Here is an 18,254-nt window from a genome sequence, read left to right on the forward strand (position 1 = left end):
TGATTTTCCAAGATAAAAGAGCAGCTATATATATATATATATATATATATATATATATGAGTCCGGCTATGATGCTTGTAAAAGTATCAAGTATTTAGTGCTTGTAAATTTTTTACCGCTAGATCTACACCTTTGATCATTTTCACTCGTTAGATTATACTATTCAACTAACCACCCACTTAACTCTAGGGGGCCCACATCATCTTAACCGCACATTCCTTAATCCAAGGGTTAAAAACTTACAAGCACCAATGAATTGGTACTTTTAAAAGCATAGGAGCACAATTCTATATATATATATATATATATATATATATATAGAGAGAGAGAGAGAGAGAGAGAGAGAGAGAGAGAGAGAGAGAGAGAGAGCACAGCAGTCCTGCTATATATATATATATATATATATGAGAGAGATATGATAGGGAAATATTTTCAGCTGAATTATAGTTTCATGCTTTCCAAGTGATGAGAGATTCTCAGATTTTCTGGGTTCTAGAAGAGGTAGTGAAGTGATGAAATGGCTACAATAAAGGGGTCTCCATCAAAATAGTACAGAAAACAAAAAAAAAAAAAAAGGATATTTTAGAAACCACAGATTCTCTGCTCGTCAAGATACAACATTGCGAAAAATTATTACATTTAAATCTTGAAGTATATTGAACTGGAGTAGTTGAGTAATCTGAACAAAAGCTGGTGTATACAAAAAATATACATTACCCATCAAAAATCAGCATAGTAGAAACAAAAAGGACACAGAATTGAGCGTCTTTATATGGATTTAGTTTTAGTTTCTCTACAAAACTAAATGTGCAAAATAAACCAAAATAAATACACAAAAGCAACTGAATATGGATAAACATATATATAAGAAAAACACCGAATGAGAAAGATACACTGCTTCTAGAGGTAAAAGCAGCTCACAAGCCATAGAGAAACACTACAAGCCACCTTTCCATTTATGTGTTAAATATAGAGGGGAGCAAAAGGGAATAGAAGGAGATGGAGTTTTCGTAAAGCACCGCGGGGAGGTGGCCATGTTGCATGTGGGAGCTCCTTAAGGTTCCAGCTTCAAGGAGACAACGCGAGATTGCCTATTACGCTTGGCCATACGTACGAATACCACCGAGAGACATGGCGGGGCCCACCACGGCCTTCGGACTTCTTGCTCTCCCTTTAGGCATGCAACTGTTGCAGAGTGCAACAAAAAGGTGGTTAGGCAAATTCAAAGGAATATATACTTTGATGGCATAAAATATAGGACTCTCAGAAAACTTTCGAGTAGAATATCAATGAAAAAAAAAAAACAACAATCAAAGACGGTTGCACAGCGAAGAAGTCCGATGCCTTTAGTCGTTAATTTTTGAATACTGTATTATTCATTCTAGTCACAGAACTGTCTGTTTTCAGCGCATACCCAACATCAATAGACAACTCCGAAGACTCAATTCAGAGGATTATGCACATCAGGGCGAACAAAGTAACATCCAACCTAAATAACAACAGGCTGACTTAGGCTATATACCATTGAGCTTCTGGTAGGAAGGAATGTATGTTTCTTTCGGAAGGCAGAAAAAGGTTTCCTCTGTGATGAGTAGAAAGTTTATTCAGATTCTACACCCTATAGCAATTTGAGAATTAATCAAATGATCAATGCCATTGAAACTGTCATCAAGATATATGCTCATATTTTGAGCTTTCCAATGGAAATATTGCAAGATGAGCCCACAGTGGTAATAATTTGATATTTCACAAGTTACAATGGTTGGAAGATGACAGTCTGCTGTAATTGGTTCAACTTCCCCGTACTTTTCCAATACAAATAGTAACAGATTTGCTTTCTTTCTGCAATTACTGTCGGAATAATTCAACAAGCAGCATTGTTCAATAAAAGTTCAAGAGACTATAATAATAATTAATCTCATCCCAAAATTAACCAAACAGTAATAAGAACTGATACTAGATATAACCCGAGAAGCCGGGGGCTTGAAAACCGCCAACTTTTGAACTGCACTAGCAGGTGTTCAAACTCCCCAACCTTTGGGATAGCCCCCCAGGGGTACCAACTACTCCAGGTACTGGTATTTACTACAATGCCATATGTAGTTATGCATTGTGTCCTATAAGATACAGGCTTTGACTTTTATTAGTGCGGATAAAGGACACTGGTAGTTTCAGTTGGTTGTCTAAGAATTATGGTTTACACACAATAGAACTCAAAAATACAAACAAGAGACTCTATTAGGTCTCTATGATTACTTGATCTACATCGAGAGTTTATTCTAATATGATTCAAGAATCGGCTAAAAAATGACACAATTTTTATCAAACAACTGTTGATTCTTACAGATAACCATCAAATTTAGGCTCTTAAAAAATTGTCAACTCCTAACCAAGTGAATGGTTGAAGCTGATTCTAACCACAAAATTCAATATAAATTAATCCTCCTTTTATCCAAATGCATACTACGGAGCAAATCAATCCAAACTTGGATAATTCACATCTGAAACTGAGTAACAAGTAGAAATGAAACATGCAAACTGTTTAGGATGGTCGGTTTTCTTTCTTGCACAAAATTCCAAACCAATCTTAAAACCTCTATGATAATTGAAAAAAAAAAATCATATTGTTAACTCAAAAAAAAAATTCTACTCTCGTCAGCTATTTCAATTTTCTCAGTCAAAATCTATAAAAACTTGTAAGATAGTCACAAAGAAGAAGAAAAAGAAGAAGAAGAAGAAATCAACAATCTACAGAGGAGCACAAGAGTCGAATCTACTTACTTTTAGTAAGCGAAGTATAATTCTTATACCTCATTTTTTACCTCTCATGACTTCAACAATCAAGACTTCTGACAGTGCCATTTCATGCTGATAAAAGAAAAAGGGGGGGAAAAAAGAAACTCCAAGCTTATCATGATTTCTTTTCTTTGGTTATGTCAAACAAACCTAGAAGGTGCAAAGCTCATGATATAGCTTCTTTTAAAAGGATCTAGAATATGGGCATTGGTTGCAGGTATGTAAGTGTTAAATCCTTATATTCAAACAAATATTCAATTAATGATTGTATGCTAAAGTAATGAATGTCATTCCATGTTGGCTAGGAACTTCTTCAACATGAATCAAAGGATCTGGGATGCAACTATCTTCCGGTAGACAGTATCTTTTAGCAGGAAAGAAAATAAATAAGCAAAGAAGGATTCATAATAACTGAAGGGCTGAGGTGAAAACCATTTAGCTGTGAGATTGATAAATAGTGAAACATAAGAATTCTATTCAACTTGGTACTAAAGGCAGATTTCTGCGGGAAGAGCTAGTGATGCATAATTTGGATCTCTCAGACGAATAGAAAGGATGTTGGCAAGGATTTAAGTGCCGTGGCACGGGGTCGTGCTGGAAACTTGCCGGCACGGTAAGGCACTGTGCGTGCCAAGCCGTGCCGATGCGTGCCGGTCAAAAAAATTCTTATATGCCGACACATAATAGTATAAAATATTTATTTTCTTTAGCAACAAAATATTTTAACTATTTATTATGTCTTTTTATCACATCTTTTGAACTTTATTGAGAAAATTATTTACTAATTTAAAGAATAGAGGGTTTTGAACTGTGCCATTGGTACTGGGTCTGTATTGTGCGGATATCTTGTTGGCACGGTACGGCATGGTAGATACGGCATGGTAGATACGGCTTGTGCCGACGGGCACTTAAAACCTTGGATGTTGGGAAGGTCGCAGTTGCGGCAAAATTTATCTTCAAGCCTTTCAGCAATTTGCTCATAAAGGAACATGATGAACAAGCAGAAAAGTTTTCAACCAAATACATTTTTAAGTGTTTGATCTCTCCCAAAGGTCAAACAGATTATTGACAATCTTGAGAACGGAATTCATCTTAGCACTTCAATCAGCTGAGTTAGACACAAGACCAAGTGATAGAAGAAAAGAGAATTGCTTAAGCCTGCCCTAAACCTTTGATTCAGAACAATAATAATAATTAAATATAACCAGCAATGGTTTGTCACATATAACTTCTACATGCAGTCATAGCTAGAAGTATGAGAGTTAAAAGAGCAGAACCTTTGATGCGCCTTAGCTCTTTGCAGAGTGTGATGAAATCACCCCATTTCATGTGGCATCGTCTTATAAACCGTAGTATCTGCTCTGTGGTGAACATGGATAAGCTCTCCAAATACTCCCCATTGACACCATTCTCTTCAAACACTTGGCGATAGCTACCAAGATTTATCTCTTCTAACCACAGCCCGACATCCTGAAATCATGTGTATCTTGTCAGGCTCGACATACAAATCATAAAAATAACAAAGCAATTAAATTGCAGACCTAATCTTTCTTGTTTTAAGAAAAATGTTCAAAATCTGCTTCACAGCAGAATAACGGATGAACCTACGAAAAATGATTTGCAGAAGAAACTTTTGCAAAGAAAGATGACAAAATCAGTATTCTGAAACTAAAAAAATGATGTAACTTAATAATTATGTAAGTTAATTCACATAACATTTTGATAAAAAAATGAGGTTATGCGAACTTTTTAATCGAAGAATCCATATGATGTAAAAATTGGATTGAAGTGGGACTAGATTCACTAAAAATTAGAAAAGCATTATGCTTTTACAGATTAAAGCCTTGAGAGAAGAAACTGAAGATAAGATTAATCAGCTATTTTTCCGTTATTTCCCATTAGTCTTAGCGTTCCAAGTTGATTGGCAGCTTAGCTATTGTCAACCAGTCCAAGTTGAGCCAGTCATGCTCCAATAATGGATAAGATTTGAGAAGATTTAAGTATAAGTTCTTTAGTAGCTCATGGTAGACAAAAGTGCTCTCTAATATGAAATAATTCTCAAGAAATGAAGCAATAGAGTAGTAGCAGCAAACTGCATCAATACATGGACCAGCATAGTCGACCAAAATTGAAGTTTTCGTGATAATGGAACTGAATTTTCCCTGTTGTCGATCTATGCTAATAACTGCAAACCTAATGTAATAAAGGCATAAAAAATTAGTATAAAAATTTATGCATATCTATTTTCTGTAGAACAGAGCTTGTGCGGTCATAATCATCTCATTTGGGCAAAATTGATATTACCACAACTATTCAACTGTAAAATAAAACAACAAAAAAACCATGATTTCTGCAGTGTCTTAGCCACCCCGTCCACAGTAAAGAAATCGTCCAAAATTAACAATCTCTGAAATTTGGATACAATTGATAATATTACGACCATCCAAAAAAATTAACTGTGATAGCAAAGAATAAAAATCATCTTGACCACATCAAAGTCCTATCCAACACCATTTTGCCCTTATAACAACTCCTCTCCATGACAATTTGTCCTCCACTTAACCTGAAAATTAAAATCTACTAAATATTCCAAATTAACATATCTCGACTTTGACCTAGTTATTTCTATTTTGACTCCCAATATTTTCCCTTTACAGCTCCTCTATCTGGAAGAAGTTAAAAAAGAAAAAAAGAATTAAACTTCCTAGAAGACCATTTACTTAGACTCAAACTAGAACCCTTCCTTCTTCTCGAAGAGACAAACAGTCTTAAAAGCTGTGCAAATCTTAGCCTCTTCAGTTCATGTGAAGAAAAGCGTAACATAATCATATCATCATGGAAAATTTTCAAGCCATACTCTATCAAATGGAACATTTGGATCCTCCCGTTCTCCAGTATCCATCACCACAACCAAAAAATAGGTAACATAGAGTTTTCCACAATCCACACTGAACTTCAGTTCAGTATTCCTAATAATGACAGAAGTTTAATTAAAAGAGAAAAGGAGGAATTGTGCAAGACAAAGAAACCAACAGCGTAAAAATCTCCTTACCAAAGCTTGCAAACGTTTTTTGCATTAACCCAGCAATACATCATCGCATCTTCAATTAACAAGCACACATCCCCATCGACAACCGATTACAATTACTTTCCAGCATCAGTGATTAAGTTTTGAGATCTCATGAATTCATGTGTCTTCGCTTGTATTATGAACAGGATCGTTAAACAACATCACGATACCACGGATCAACCAAAAGTCAACAGGATTGCTCGGATACAATAAGAAAATAAGCTTTATATTGAGGAACCTATCTCTCCCCATTTATTACTTCTTCTACTTACACATAAACTCATCAAAATCCCAAATCATACTGGTAACACCTCAAATAACCAAATCTAAATAAATCGAAACAAATTTTCTATCTAATTGCAACAGTACGAACGCGAGATCTGATGAACCGATGGAAAAAAGAAATCAAAAAGAAATTAAGAAAACATACCTCCACCGTCCAAATGAAGAAATCTAAGGGCTCGGGGGACCGGCCCTTGCTCATCTCCCTCTTCCTCGCAAAGAAACCCTAACAAAATCTCCCCAAAATCCCACAATTCAACCATCAAATCTCGCAAAATAACGCATCCGAATCCCTCCAAATCGCCAAAAACAGAGTTACAAAAAGAAAAATCCCGAGGTAAAAGATTACCGTTTTCGGATCGCGAGGAGACGCCCCTCTCACAAAGAGGAGGATGAGGATGAGGATGAGGATGAGGATGGGGATGCGAAATCGCGGCGCGATGCGATCTCCGCTCTCTCTCGAAGCTTCTTCGACAAGCGCCCGGAAAAATCGGTGGAGGAGGAGCGCTTCTGAGGAATCTGGCGTTTTCGCCTCCGAAAACGAGAGAGAAAAAGTGAGCCCTCTCTAGAGAGAGAAAAAGAGAGTGAGAAAGAGAGAGTATATTTATGTGTACTTAAGCTACTGATTACAGAGAGAGAGGTGAGTGATTTTAAATCAGAGACCCCTCAACTATGATCAATTTTGAAATCGCCCCCTCAATTTTATCTCTTTAATTTTTAATTTATGTTTAATTTTTTTTAGAATTGGATAATTTTTTTTTTTAAGAAAAAGGGGTAATATTATTATCTTTATAAAAATGTGGATGACATACTTGAACTATGAAAATTTTCGAGTTGGCTACTCAGTTTTTCAAATTTTTTATTTTACTATTCAAGGTCGGTCCATTATATTTTTAGTTTTAAAATTTAAATGCATTATTTATCTCTATAGTTTTAATTAATATATTTTATGAACTTCTTACAACTTTAAATTTATTAAAATAAGTAAATAGCTTAAATTTTAAAGTCAAAGTACAGTTAACTAACTCAAATCAAATAGATTAAAAAAGATTGAGTAGTAAAATTAAAATTTTTAAAGATTGAATAGTCAATTTAAAATGATTCATAGTTTAAGTAAGTTCTGTATGTTTTTATCTATTATTAGCTTATACTATATATAACAAATAAATAGAAGTTTCGGATCTCTTAAATTTTCTTTTGAAAATATCTCTTTGTTCTTAAAATACGTTTATATTTACAGTACCCTTATAAAATTTTTGATACATTTAACACAAATTTTTAAGAATAACAAATATTCGCTCTATATCCCCAAAAAGACCCCAAAAAGAAAGTGCTTACACCATACATCTTATAGTTTAGAAATTCTTTGGAATTTTTATTATTATTTTAAAAAAATTGATAAGGCATGGATACAATAATCGCCCTTAAATGATAGAATATAAGATTTAGATATATTTTCAGAATGTACAGGTAGCATTGCCCATTAAAAATTGCAGCTGAGAGAATCTCAAATTTTAAAATTATGAAATTTAGTAAAATTTTTAAGTAACTAGAATAATTTAAATAAAAAGATTTGAAATTTTAAAAATATCAATCAAACCAAAAGAAGAGGCAAATTTCAATTTCCCCCATATAGTTTAACACATTTTTTCTTTGCCATTTTGTGACTCAAAAAACTGCACTAAAATGTCTTATGATTTAGCGTGTTTTTATTTTGCAACGTTGTGGTTGAAAAAGTTACACCTAACTAATATGTGATTTTATTTTTATTTTATTGTAAAAATCTATCGTTAAATAAAATACAATCCTGTGATTTTTAATAAATTTTATTTTGCCACCCTATTTGTTGGTAGATTTTTTCGGTGAAACAAAATAAAATTATAAATAGTTAATTGCAATTTTTTGAAATGGTAAAGTAAAATATACTAAATTACAGGGGGCAAATACCAAAAAAAAGGGCTGTTTCAAACAACTTAACGGTTAAGGGGGCCTCCGTACATTTTTTTTGCTTTTGTTCTGGTTCATCATTGGGAACGGTCCACAGTGGGGAGAAATTTATGGTGGACCGAGTGTAGGTGTAGTGGACCCCACAAAAGAGAAATCAGGAGAACCGCATTGAATTAATAAGAGAAAACTTTAAATACCACCCATGTGGTTTCATATTTTTTTATTTTAGTACTTTGTAATTTAAAATGTATCAATTTACTATCTTATGGTTTTATTTTTATCTTTTTATGATCGATTTCACTAATTTTTTTCGTTAAATTACTGACAAAGTTAAAACAAAAGAGTATTAAAGTGAATATTTGATAAACCTAGATGGGATATCTGAAATTTTTTGTATATAATTTAACAAATATTAACAAAGAAACTGACGAAAAGATAAAAATGAAATCACAGGACACTAACTTGATACGCTTTAAACCACAGGATACCAAAGTAAGAAATTGCGAAACCACAGGGTTGGTATTTGAAGTTTACCTAATTAATAATGATTGCGAAACTACAAGATAACACCATGTGGGATAACTCACGATTTAATCAAACAAACAATAATAAATAAATAAATTTCCATATTTTCACTTGCCTTAAAAAGTTATAATTAATTATACTATAATTTTACTTTTTATTTTAAAAAAATATTAAATCTATAATTTAAAAAAGTTATAGAATTACAACTCTTAATCCAGGGATTATAATCAAGCCCCCTTAGCATTTACAAAATTCTTTTTTAAATTTTAGTAATAGAAAAAGATTAATTTAATACAGTTCTTTATAAACATATCAAATAACAAATATATTTTTACAAAGTTCAACTTTTCATATTTATCCCCATAAAAATCTAGTGATATTCATATTTACTTCTCTGATTTTTTTACCATTAGAGCGTTATTTATTTTTTAGCAGAAAATAAGTATAAATTTTGCCATCACAACTATATTCTTTTCAAAGCTCCAACTATTAAAATTATGCAGAAATATTATTTCAAAAATTACTAATAGTCATTTGTTTTGTTTCTACCATCACAAATAATATAAGAGGAGTAAAAATGTCACTTTATTTTATTCACTAACTAGGATCAAGTATTTTACTTATGGTTAACTGTACTTTTCTAACGAACCTAATATCAGGGGTATATTTAAAAACGTTAGTATTTTTGTAGAAATAAATATAAAAAAATTAAATAAAAAATATATCTATTATTTGAAATATTTACAGAAAACTGTATGCAATAAATCCTAAAACTATTGATAAGACAAGTAGAGAGATTTGAGCTATTGTATGTTACGGTCGTAAGATTACAACTAAAGGTTGGAAACCAAAGGTTGGAAACCATAGAGTGATATTTTGTTTAACAGTAGACTCTTTTATAGTGAAATAAAATAAAGGGACAATTATTTATATACTCCTAAAAAATTTTCCATATTCTGATTTACTCTTGTTAGAAATCTAATATTGGAAATACCTTTTTTACGTTCCAACCTATTTCAAATATACCCCTAGAGTTAAAATCTGTTAATGAACTCTGTTATCGGTATAAAATTACTATTTTGCCCTTTCAAATATATTCTTCCACTATCACTGACCTTTCTTATTTGCCCTTAAGTCAGGGACACAAAAAATATTTTCACTTTTGGTTTTTTCAAATATACCCCTCTTCCGTCATCAATATTTTTTCTTATAAGATATATTTTTTAATCCGTCACGAAATATTTAAAAATAACTGGAACTTGGAATCATTTTGAAGTAATTATGGCCTTTAAAATATTTAATTTTGCTGCGTAACTTTTCGGTGAATTTAACTTGATTTATTCTTATACCTCTAAAAATGTTTTATCCACAAACCGTAGTTTAGTTTGTTATAATTTTTTATCCTAAGAATTGAATGATTGAAAAAAAAAAAAAAATCAAAAAAAAAAAAAAAAAAAAAATACAACCTTGGCACCACATTTACACCCCTGACTAAATGAAATCACTTTGGCAAGCAGCCATGAGGTTTTTTTTTTTTATTTTATTTTATTTTTTTTTAAGGGAGAGAGAGAGAGAGAGAGAGAGAGAGAGAGAGAGAGNAAGAACCCTCACTCCACACAATTTTAATCTTATTATATTATATATTTGATTTTTAATTATTTCAATCTAAGTTCTATCTTTGGATTAAACTAGAGATCAATTTAGTTAAGGGTTTGTCCGGTTCAATGTAAAATTATGAAAAATAATTCTTCGTAAAATTTTTTTTTTTATGTTTTGTAGTGTTTGGTTTGTAGAAAAAAAAAAGTAGCTTTTCATCGATATTTATTTGGTTAAAAAGAAAAAAAAAATTACATTTGTTTGATTCGGTTGAAAAAAAATGAATGTAAAAAAGTTTACACAACTTAAGTTTTCGTTTTTCGCTGAAAAACAGCGAAAAACGAAATCTTCAAATTTTTTTTTGCCAAATCCATAAAAGTACTTTTACGCCGAACCAAACGAGCGAAAGAAATATTTTCATATCAAAAAATAAATTTTTATTCATTTTATGCCGAACCAAGCGCCCCCATGATTACTTTGATTTAATAAATACTTTGATGGTAAATATAGATTGGGAACGATGCGGATGGGTACCGCATGACGAGCGACGCACCCGTCGCAGAAACAGAAACCGAAAAGGTAAAAAAAAAAAAAAAAAAAAAAAAAATCGTACGCACTGATTTCTTTAGAGAGAGAAAATAATGCAGAGGAAAAAAAGAGAGGGTGAGATGGGCCACGCCACGCCCATTCAGAGAGTCCCCAAATAATCTTATTTGGATAGTATTGGCGTGTTTGATTCGCTTCTTTTTTATCCTGGAATCGGAATCGGAATGAATGAATCTGTTTGTGGGTGTTTGGTACGTGGGAGTCCCTTTCCGATTCCGATTCCCGAGTGGAATGGGAATCCCCCAATTATCTCTTTTTCCAATAACATTTTTTTGGATGGGAAATAGTGAAAGTTGAATCCGGACAGAATGGATATTTATTCGGATTAAATTTATTTTTTCAACTTTTTTAATTAAAAATATGAGTTAAAATTTAAAAAATAAATATATAATTTTAAATTTTAATTTGAACTTAAATTAAAAATTAAAATTTAATCAAGTATTTCGAATCTAACTTATGAATTTGAATTTAAATTAAATTTTAATTTATATAAAGTTTTATTCAAATTTTATTTCAAACTTAAATTAAATTTATGGATTCAAATTACAATTTAAATTGTAATTTTAAGTTTGAATTTGAATAAATCAAAATTTTAGTTTTATATTTTGAATTATCCACTCAACTTCAAAGTTTAATTTTTTTTAAACAATAGATTTAAAATTTGGACATTATTTCAAAATTTTGATGTAAACTTTTAATATTTAATTTTTAATTTCAATTTAAAGTAATATATTATAAAGATAATGTTAGTATATTAATTTGATTACGTTTTTTATATCCACCTTAACTAAACTCCAACAATGGGAATGATTTATTCCGATTCCGATTCAGGTGATGAACCAAACAGAATTAATTAGAATTAGCTCTTACATACTGTTGGTGTATAAAATTATGACCTATGTTGGTGATCGATTCGGCTCATGTGGTCGAGTAAGAAAGCGACACATGGTACATCAAGAGTAGTTTCAAATATTGCAGTAATATTTTAGGGCTTGTTTGATTCATCCATTTTGGGTATGGAATGGGAATCGATTTGATTAAATCCGGTTAATTTTGTTTGGTTCGCATGAATCAGTTTGGGATTCCTATTCCGGACTGGAATGGGAATGACCCATTAGCCTTCAACTTGATTCCGGTCTTCTAGCCCTGATTGAGATTTCATTCCGGAAGCCCACTAAGTTCTCGAAGCCCATGTGACCATCTCACCCTCCTTCTCTTCACCCCTTTCTCATCAAACAAAAAAAAAAATCTATCCTCTCTCAAAACCCTATCCCTAACCCACATCAATAAAAGTTTTTAAAAATAAATTTGATATTTTTTTTGAAAAACTTATTAGAGAATAGTATTATATTTTTTATAAATTTTAAACAATATAAATTTATATTTGAGAGTAAAATTACTATTATAGTATCCTATAATTTTTTAGTTTATACGAATCAAACAATGAAATGTGAATAACTCATTCTAGTTCCCAATCCACAAATAAACCAAACGTCTAGGAGGAATGGGCCATTCCAATTACCATTCCAATTCATTCTCATTTCATTATCCATTCCAATTTCACTCTTGAACCAAACAAGCCCTTAATGTATAAAACTAAACGACGAATTTGAATTTGTATATAGCTACAACTATAACTTCATGCAACCAAATAACCCCGGATATTTTTTGAAATATGCTACCTATACACACTCCTTGTATGTGCATAGATCTTGCATTTCAAGATCTAAAGGTTGATAAAATCATCTTAGGTTTTAGGTTTTTTTTTAAAAAAGAAAAGACAAAAGTGAAAACAAAATGGGTGGCAAGAATACTTTGGGTGTGTAATTTACATCTGCCCTATGGCCTATGGGTGTCAGGATAGCATTGCTTGTAAAGTTTAGGCTAAATTACACTTTTATTCCTCAAAGTATAAGAGCGTAATATTTTAATTCTCAAATTTTAATTTATCATATTTTTTGTCTTAATTTTTTAGATTGTTGCAGTCAACTCATTCAGTCTAAATAATTGAACCAGATGGTGATGTGTCAAATACTACAATGATGTGACAGTATTGCGGTTTAAATATGATGATGATAATAATAATGATATAATGATATGCCGTATTATTATTTTATTAGCAACATATTAATATTTAGTTAAATAAATTAAATAATAAAACTCGATAAAGAAGTTTAAAAATCGAACTAAAAATTATAATGAATTAAAGTTTGATAATTAAAAGTGTCAGCCGCTTCATAATTTAAGGGCCACAAGTGCAATTTAGCCGAAGTTTAATTTGTTTACAAATTCAAGTCCCAATCTTATTATGCCAATTTCTATCCTCCATATTACTGTTGTTTCAAACAGTTCAAAATTTTAAGATGATTGTTGAATTCATCTCCAAACTTTATAAATTTAAGTTGAAAGATGATATTGATCATGTTCGAGTATACGATCGCACAAGTTGAGCAAGTCGATCAAGAAAATGTTAAATTTGTATCATTTTGAGTTGGCTCTCTTGCCTTCTAAACAGAGTTTATCTGAACTATGAATTGTTTTGAGCCGGCTGTCCAATCCTTCAAAATTTTAATTTTACTATTTAAAATTTTAATTTATTTAATTTGAATTAGACGACAATACTTTGATTTAAAAAATTTAATATGTCGTTTATCTTTACAAGTTTAGTTAATATACTTTATATAATTCTCGCAATTATAAATTTATTAAAGTAATTAATTAAAATTTTACAGTCAAAATATCGTTGGCTGACTTAACTCGAACAAATTAAAAATTTAAGCAGTAAAATTAAATTTTCGGAAGGTCAAAATAGCTAACTCAAAATGGTATATAGTTCAGATAAGTTCTATGCGATTAAAAAAAAAAAAAAAAAAAAAAAAAAAAAAAAAAAAAAAAAAAAAAAAAGGCGCAAGTGGAGATTAAATATTCTTCATGAATTAAATGAATTCAACAATCATTCTGAACATTTTGGTATCCCTGAGACAATTGTAAATTATGGAATTTAAATTTATACATTTTTATTTATTAAAAACGTACGAAACTCACTTGAACTACAATGAATTTTGATTCAATGACTTAACATTTAAATATTTTGACTGTTCAACCTGATCTTCTAACTCATTTAATTTGAGATATTTAAGGACTCTTTAAATTTTAAATTTGAATATGTTTGATTATTTTTGCAAACTTAATTAGTTTATTTCATATAATATACGCGACTATAATTTTATTAAAGTAGATAGGGTGTCCAAATGGCCGAAATCAAATAAATTAAAAGTTGAGATGCTAAAATCAAAAAAATTTAAAAATTAGGTACTCGAATCAAAACGAACCAAGGTTCAGATAATATTGATTCAATCTTCTTTTTTTTTTATGCACGAAAATAATTAATACATTACGTGGGAGTGCAGGGATTTTATTATTATTATTTTACTAATCTTCTCGATTTATTTTTTTCAATACTACAATCGTAAAAAAGATTATAAAACTCTTAAATAGATAATATAAGATGTGCACGCTACTCAGATGGTGTACATATAGAATTTTTCTTATTTTAATGGCTTGAATTAAAAGTAAAGCGTGGGTGAAAAAGCGAAAATGTTTATTCATTCTAAACTAAGAAGGGAAAAGAATAGGGAGCACATTTGTTGTAACCTCGTGCCTCGTACTATGATTCATGGTTGACGAGCAGTGAGATCAACAATAAGGGATGTAAGATTTACATTCCTATAATCCATGACTAATAAGACTTCTGTATCTTGTCAAATTTTTTTTTTCTTAAAATATTAAAAATATATTAAATATTGTGAACTCTAAAATAAGGGTGTAAAATCTATAACCATCTTAGGGATGTACCTGTAGAATTACCCTTTTCCCACACACTTCTCCAGGAACATGTAGGGTAATCATTGTACCTGAGTTCATTACAACCATAAATGAGAAAAGGCCAAAAGTTAGACATAGATGGTGGCATTGCAGAGGAAAAAATGTATGGATATTCACTGTACTACAGTGACTTAGTTTATGCACTCACAATTTAACCACTGTTCTTTCCATGTCTGATCAACATGCCTATCCTTGGATCTTCTTAGTTCAGGAATCTATTTATGAAATATGGAATAGTTCAGGGAAGGTCCATAATGTTTTGCCTTTATTCTATTTCCCAATAATGCAACTTTGTTCACTGTTCTCTTATTCTGTTTCCTACTAAAAAAGAAAACTCTAGTTACATTAATGGAAAAATTATTGGATGGTACTTTTGGAAGGACATTTGGAAATACCTTATATCTGAATATATAGCCAAGGATGCCAGTAGGAAGGAACCAACTTAAGATTTTTTTTTTAAAAAAAAAAAATAGTGAACTTCAATTTGGCCCTTAGTGGTTTAACACATTTTCAAAAGTTGCACTTAACTACCCTATATTTTATTCTTATTTCACCATAAGTACTTACCATTAAATAAAATTAAATAAAATAATATTGTGAAAACCAAAGGATGATATAGCATCAAGTTTTATTATCCTATAATTTACACTTTACTACCTTATGGCACTTATGAGCACCATTTTTATAAGTGGCGGTTTAAAGTGTTGGTCATTTAACATTTACTAGCAATTTGTAAGAAGTGCCAATAAAATAACTACTGACAGATGTTTAATCGGCACTTGCGAGTGCTGCAAAAAACCGCCGCGGAAAAAACTTTTTCTGCCACTTGTTATACATTTTTCGGCTGTTTAAATTGCCCCTCAAATCTCTTTTGGTTCTGATTAACTATACTTAATAGTGGGTCCATGGGTGAAACAAAATTAAAATGATAAGATAATTAAATACAACTTCTTGAACCTCAGATTGGCAAAGTGAAAACGCGCTAAAAATTAAAATTTACCTAAAAAAAAAACAGCTATGCAATTCCCATATTATAAGGTCCAAATAAGCACAAGGACAAGGTTATAAAGGTATGTAAATCCAAAAAAGAGAGAACAAATAAAGTTGGTGATCATGCTTAAGTGTCCTATTCCTCAACATTGCTCATGAAACTCACATTTACAAAGCTAAATGTCATGCTCCAAGCAAAACTCATTGGTTCCAAATGCAAAGAATGTGACAGCAAAAATTAAAAAAGCAGAACAACATAGAGCTCAAGATGTCAAGACAAGAAGGAGACAGATAATTTCTTTAGATGAAAGAGATGCAGTAACTAACAGCCTCATTCAACACTTGAAAATAACCCCCAAAAGCAAAAGTAAAGAGTGCTCTGAATACTAACCGACATTTCGTAGGGCCTTGAATCTGTGGAGGTGATGCTGATACAGTCCTATGTGATGCCTACAATCCACCTGTTGATTGCCACAATGAGACTTTCCCCTCAATCAATGATAATATCAGTAAAATATATAAATCTTGTAGTATCTAATAAGCGTACGACAGTAGATAAAATTCAATATTTGCATCATAGAAGAAGCTTGTGTAGCATATTAATGCTATTCAGTAGAAGCAGATTACTCTATCACAGTAGGAAAGAAAGCATTCTCTAATTCTTTGCTGATAGTAGTATATCGAATATCGGGCTATCATTCGTTCCGCAAGAATTTATAATTGCTCCTGGATATACAGAGAGAGAGAGAAATAACAGTAGAGATTGCTGATTTGCAGTTGATACCAACTGTAAGATTCTTGAGAAAGAAACATTCTGAAAATACATAACCAAGACAGAAATTAAAACTACGGCACAAAGAGGTATACAAGATAAGCATATGCTTGTGGCAATCAGTTTGAATCAGTTTGAAACAGACCAGGCAACTTACACCATATATCCTTGTACTGCCCATCCATTAGCTATCTTTTCCTTTCTCTCCATCATGGTCACCACTGTAAATAATTTGTTGCTAAGTTCTTCTTTCATTAACATGAAGCTGAACTCAAACATTCGATTCTCTATTTTTGACAAAATGATTGAAACAACAAAAAGTGCTACTAACCGACCGTCCCTAGAGTAAGTGGCAAAGGGCTTGATAGTTGGTACCCGAGACCCAAGTTCGAATCCTAGTTGATTCACATTTCTAGCTTAGTTTATTTCTAAATGAAATAAACGAAGCGGGTAGCGTGCTACCTATCTCTCTCAAAAACACAAAAAGTGCTGCTAAATTATATGAAACAACTGTTTTTCTTCAAAAGTTTAAGCTACTAGATAACCGTGTTTTCAGTATTTATATTTAACACTCCCCACTACGTCTAGGCTCGAGATGTTTTAATAAATCTAAGACGTGGACTCGAATTAAACGGAGGGAAATTAATGATGCTAGGAGCCGGGTGGGATTTGCACTCAGAACATCATGTTTTAATACTACATTAAATTATATGAAATAAACGTTTTTCTTTAAAAGCTTAAGCTACCAAAGAACAGTATTTTTAGTATTTATATCCAACACACGAAGCCTGCTATTACTACAAAAGTGACAAAAATATACAAGAAGCTAGGCTGCACAAAAGCTTATAAATCATGCTGATCGATTCCAGCCCGCCCTAAAACGGCCAACACTAGAATCCACTAATTCAAATTCTAAAAATCTAATAAATCATGATATGAAGCATAGTTTATACCAGAAAAACTAATTTGAGTTGATTCACAAAAGACATTCGAGTAAACTTTATCTCCTTACTCCTTATGAATGAAGAGCAAACTCAGATCAATGCTACCTAGAATGGGATGCATCGTGTTATGTTGCATGTGTATGGGGACATGGTGCGCTAGTTTCTGGGGAACGCGGCCCAAGGAGGGTACGATTATTCGGAAGGTTATTCCAAAATGTGGTTCTTTCAGAACGTCGATACGGTCATATATGGTATCAACTGTCCACGATACTGAAAAGCTGGAGCATTTCATGATTTGGCGGAGTACTGCTCTGACAATCAAACGCTACTTGAGTCAAAATTAAACTTTTGCACTTGAGTTAGGAGCCAGAAATTCTTGTGACATTAGGTTATGCACAAAGGCCTCGACTTATATTAATTATAGTTGCATTTCAGTTTCCTTCATCTATGATCTAGACTTCAACCACGCCCAGCAGAATATCATAGCGCCAATTTAAGCAACAAGCGCTCCTATAAATTTCATGCCAAGCTCCCCTCTCACGTTCATTATTTTGTCCATTAGCTCTACTACAATATCTAGATGATAGATAAAAGAGTTCAACAAGACACAATAACACAAGCAACCACTCCGTTAAAGGAGACTTATCAACTTAGAGCCTATTTCAGTACATGAAAATCTCGTTCAGCATATCTATTTTGTTAACTCGATGGGCATGCGGTGATTGGTTTATGCCGAGTATGCATATGTCTATAATTGCATAGTATTTACGGACTCAAAGACTTTTTCCTCAGGATACAATAAAACACTCTGTTAGTCGAATGCATTATCCTTAAAATCACA

General features: G+C 31.8%; 1 protein-coding gene and 1 long non-coding RNA gene across 2 annotated transcripts; both read right to left on the bottom strand.

Annotated features, from left to right (window-relative positions):
* On the bottom strand, positions 737–6,740 carry LOC109721422. The gene is made up of 4 exons (XM_020249057.1): positions 6,498–6,740; positions 6,297–6,374; positions 4,074–4,266; positions 737–1,185 (listed from the first exon to the last, which is right to left on the bottom strand). Exons 2-4 carry the CDS (start codon positions 6,348–6,350, stop codon positions 1,055–1,057), a joined length of 378 nt encoding a protein of 125 aa, XP_020104646.1. The 5' UTR covers positions 6,351–6,374; positions 6,498–6,740; the 3' UTR covers positions 737–1,054.
* On the bottom strand, positions 14,453–16,816 carry LOC109721769. The gene is made up of 3 exons (XR_002219289.1): positions 16,627–16,816; positions 16,089–16,158; positions 14,453–14,736 (listed from the first exon to the last, which is right to left on the bottom strand). It is a non-coding gene; the product is annotated as an uncharacterized LOC109721769 (long non-coding RNA).

Source organism: Ananas comosus, linkage group 15 (genome assembly GCF_001540865.1).
Source record: "Ananas comosus cultivar F153 linkage group 15, ASM154086v1, whole genome shotgun sequence".
Classification (NCBI taxonomy): Eukaryota; Viridiplantae; Streptophyta; class Magnoliopsida; order Poales; family Bromeliaceae; genus Ananas; species Ananas comosus.

Coding starts and splice junctions, on each gene's coding strand:
- LOC109721422 (XM_020249057.1), bottom strand. CDS start 6,350: ATGAGCAAGGGCCGGTCCCCCGAGCCCTTAGATTTCTTCATTTGGACG. Junction 4,267..6,296: donor TCTTCATTTGGACGGTGGAG/GTATGTTTTCTT, acceptor ACATGATTTCAG/GATGTCGGGCTGTGGTTAGA. Junction 1,186..4,073: donor AGAGCTAAGGCGCATCAAAG/GTTCTGCTCTTT, acceptor ACTCTGCAACAG/TTGCATGCCTAAAGGGAGAG.